The sequence below is a fragment of the Zerene cesonia genome, chromosome 14 (assembly GCF_012273895.1).
Source record: "Zerene cesonia ecotype Mississippi chromosome 14, Zerene_cesonia_1.1, whole genome shotgun sequence".
NCBI lineage: Eukaryota > Metazoa > Arthropoda > Insecta > Lepidoptera > Pieridae > Zerene > Zerene cesonia.
This window is the reverse complement of record NC_052115.1, coordinates 166,121-168,334: the sequence shown is the minus strand read 5'-3', so window position 1 is coordinate 168,334 and position 2,214 is coordinate 166,121. Positions and strand designations below refer to the sequence as shown.

Sequence of the window (2,214 nt, the reverse complement as noted above, 5' to 3'; positions counted from 1 at the left end):
GGCGCGAGCGGCGCGGTGAGCATCCCCGCGTCGGAGTGCGAGATCTTCGCGACGCTGAGCCGCGTGGACCCGGCGGCGGCGCAGCGCTACATGCTGGACGCGATAGCGCGCGCGATGGCGGGCGGCTGCACGAGCACGACGGCCAGCGGCGCGCGCCCGCGCAGCTCCACGCTGGACCCCAACGCGCCGGAGTACCGCGCCGCGGGCTCGCCCGCCGCCCCCGGCATGCGCCCCCCGCCCGGCTTTGAAAAGAAATGACCCATTCGGTGTATTTAGTGCGCTGGTAGTTTCTTTGCACCCTAAAAACTATTTCTTTAATTTTTAAATACATATAATAATAATAATAATAATAAAAATTCTTTATTGTACAAGAACTTTGACAATCCCTACTAATATTATAAATGCGAAAGTAACTCTGTCTGTCTGTCTGTCTGTTACGCTTTCACGCCTAAACCACTGAACCAATTTTGATGTAATTTAGTATGGAGGTAGAACTGAACTCGGGAAAGGACACAGGATGATTTTTATCGCGAAAAAAAGGGTAGAAGGAGTTGAAATAGGGAGATGAAAGCGATATAACCGAATTTCATGCGGGCGAAGCCGCGGGCGGAAAGCTAGTAAAATATAAATATAATATATACCTGATACGTGATGTTTTCGGCCGTCTTGCGTATGTTAACTTTTTAACTAGTATCTTACGTGACTGACTGTGCAACGACTAAAATGAGTATGTTGATTTAGATGACAATGAACAGCGCTAACGGAACAAGATAATCTGATTATTTTTTAAGAACATTACATGAAAATCTAACTCGAACACAAGCGATACACTTAACACTTGTATAGTTATTAACTAATACACAATAAATGAAAGAGACCGGCAGTTAACGATTTTTGTGATTTATATTTTGTAATCTAGCATTAAGTGTTACGTTTATAAACAGTCATTTATGTTTTTGCAGTTTTCCTTTTAGTAGTTATATTTATGATAGTACATTTATTATAGTTTATGCTAATGCAAGTATTACATTACTTAAATATTCGACTAATTCGTTATATTCATCTATTTTTGTTACCTATTGTATGTATTAAGATTGACTTTTTTATCGATTTATTTCGTAACTAGACATTGACTCTTAAACAATTCATTTATAATATGTCTCGCCCACCGAACTTTCATAAAGTTTTAAGTTCCTCCTAATCCTAAATCGTAGCTCTACCGTTATTTTGACTTATGTCGACGCTTGCAATACATAAAATGTTCGTCAAGTGATATTGTTTGATAAACTTAGTACTACAGGGTACATATTATGTAAGTTAAGACTCTGTGATATGAGCTTACAATGTTGTTACACAATAGCTATTTGCTATATCCATACTTTAAATAATAAAATATGAAAAATAAACATTTTATTTATTTTTTCTTACCCTAACCTCTAATTGAATAACATAGATGAAACTTTTGGGAAAAAATAGATTAATGAATGACAGGAAGTTGAAAGAGGATTAATTAAATTGCATTGTTGTTGTGCAGTTTAACGAGATTGCAATTTTACTCGATCTGTGTAAATTTGCAATTGTGACGCCGTCGATCTTAATTGTACACTTCCTCTGGCAGTGGCGTAGATTACTGTATCACAACTAAGTGTGGTTTAGAGGTGCAGGGGGTGGGGAGATTTATAAGTATTTAAAGTGTGGTACTTTGTGTGTTCATGAAATTTATAGACTTTTTAGGTGGTAAATCTAATTAATACTGTATGGAAACTACTACACACATACACACAATTTCGTACATTCCACACAACTATTAATACGTAGTTAGTTATAAACGGTTTATTTAAATGAATTTTCATATATCTACTTAAAATACTTAAGTAAGGAAGAGCTAATTGGGACTTCCAGTGAAAGCATGTTTCATTTTGGATCATCGATTTAAAAAGTCTGCCAAAAGAGGAAAGAATAAAAATCGGCCTATAGTTCTCCAAAATCGCCTTGTTTGTAGATCGGTTCGATGTAAGCAGTTTTCCATTTAGTTGGAAATACACCTCGAATCAAGTGAGGGTTAACCATTACTATTTACTGGAAAAAACAGCAATGCGGTCTACGCCTGAAAATTTTAATAAGATATATATACATTTTTAATACACATTGTGTGAAATTTCATTTAATTGGTCATCTCAATTAGTCTTAAACTGTTTTTATATCCTTGTTATT

The 2,214-nt window shown here is 36.6% G+C and overlaps 1 protein-coding gene across 1 annotated transcript in view; it reads left to right on the top strand.

The window, feature by feature from the left end:
• LOC119831884 (tudor domain-containing protein 5) overlaps positions 1-258 on the top strand; it is an 11,464-nt gene extending 11,206 nt beyond the window's left edge. The window contains exon 13 of the mRNA XM_038355453.1: positions 9-258. Coding sequence (XP_038211381.1) covers positions 9-258 — 250 coding nt within the window. The remainder of the gene's footprint in view (positions 1-8) is intronic.
• The last annotated feature ends 1,956 nt before the right edge of the window (positions 259-2,214 follow it).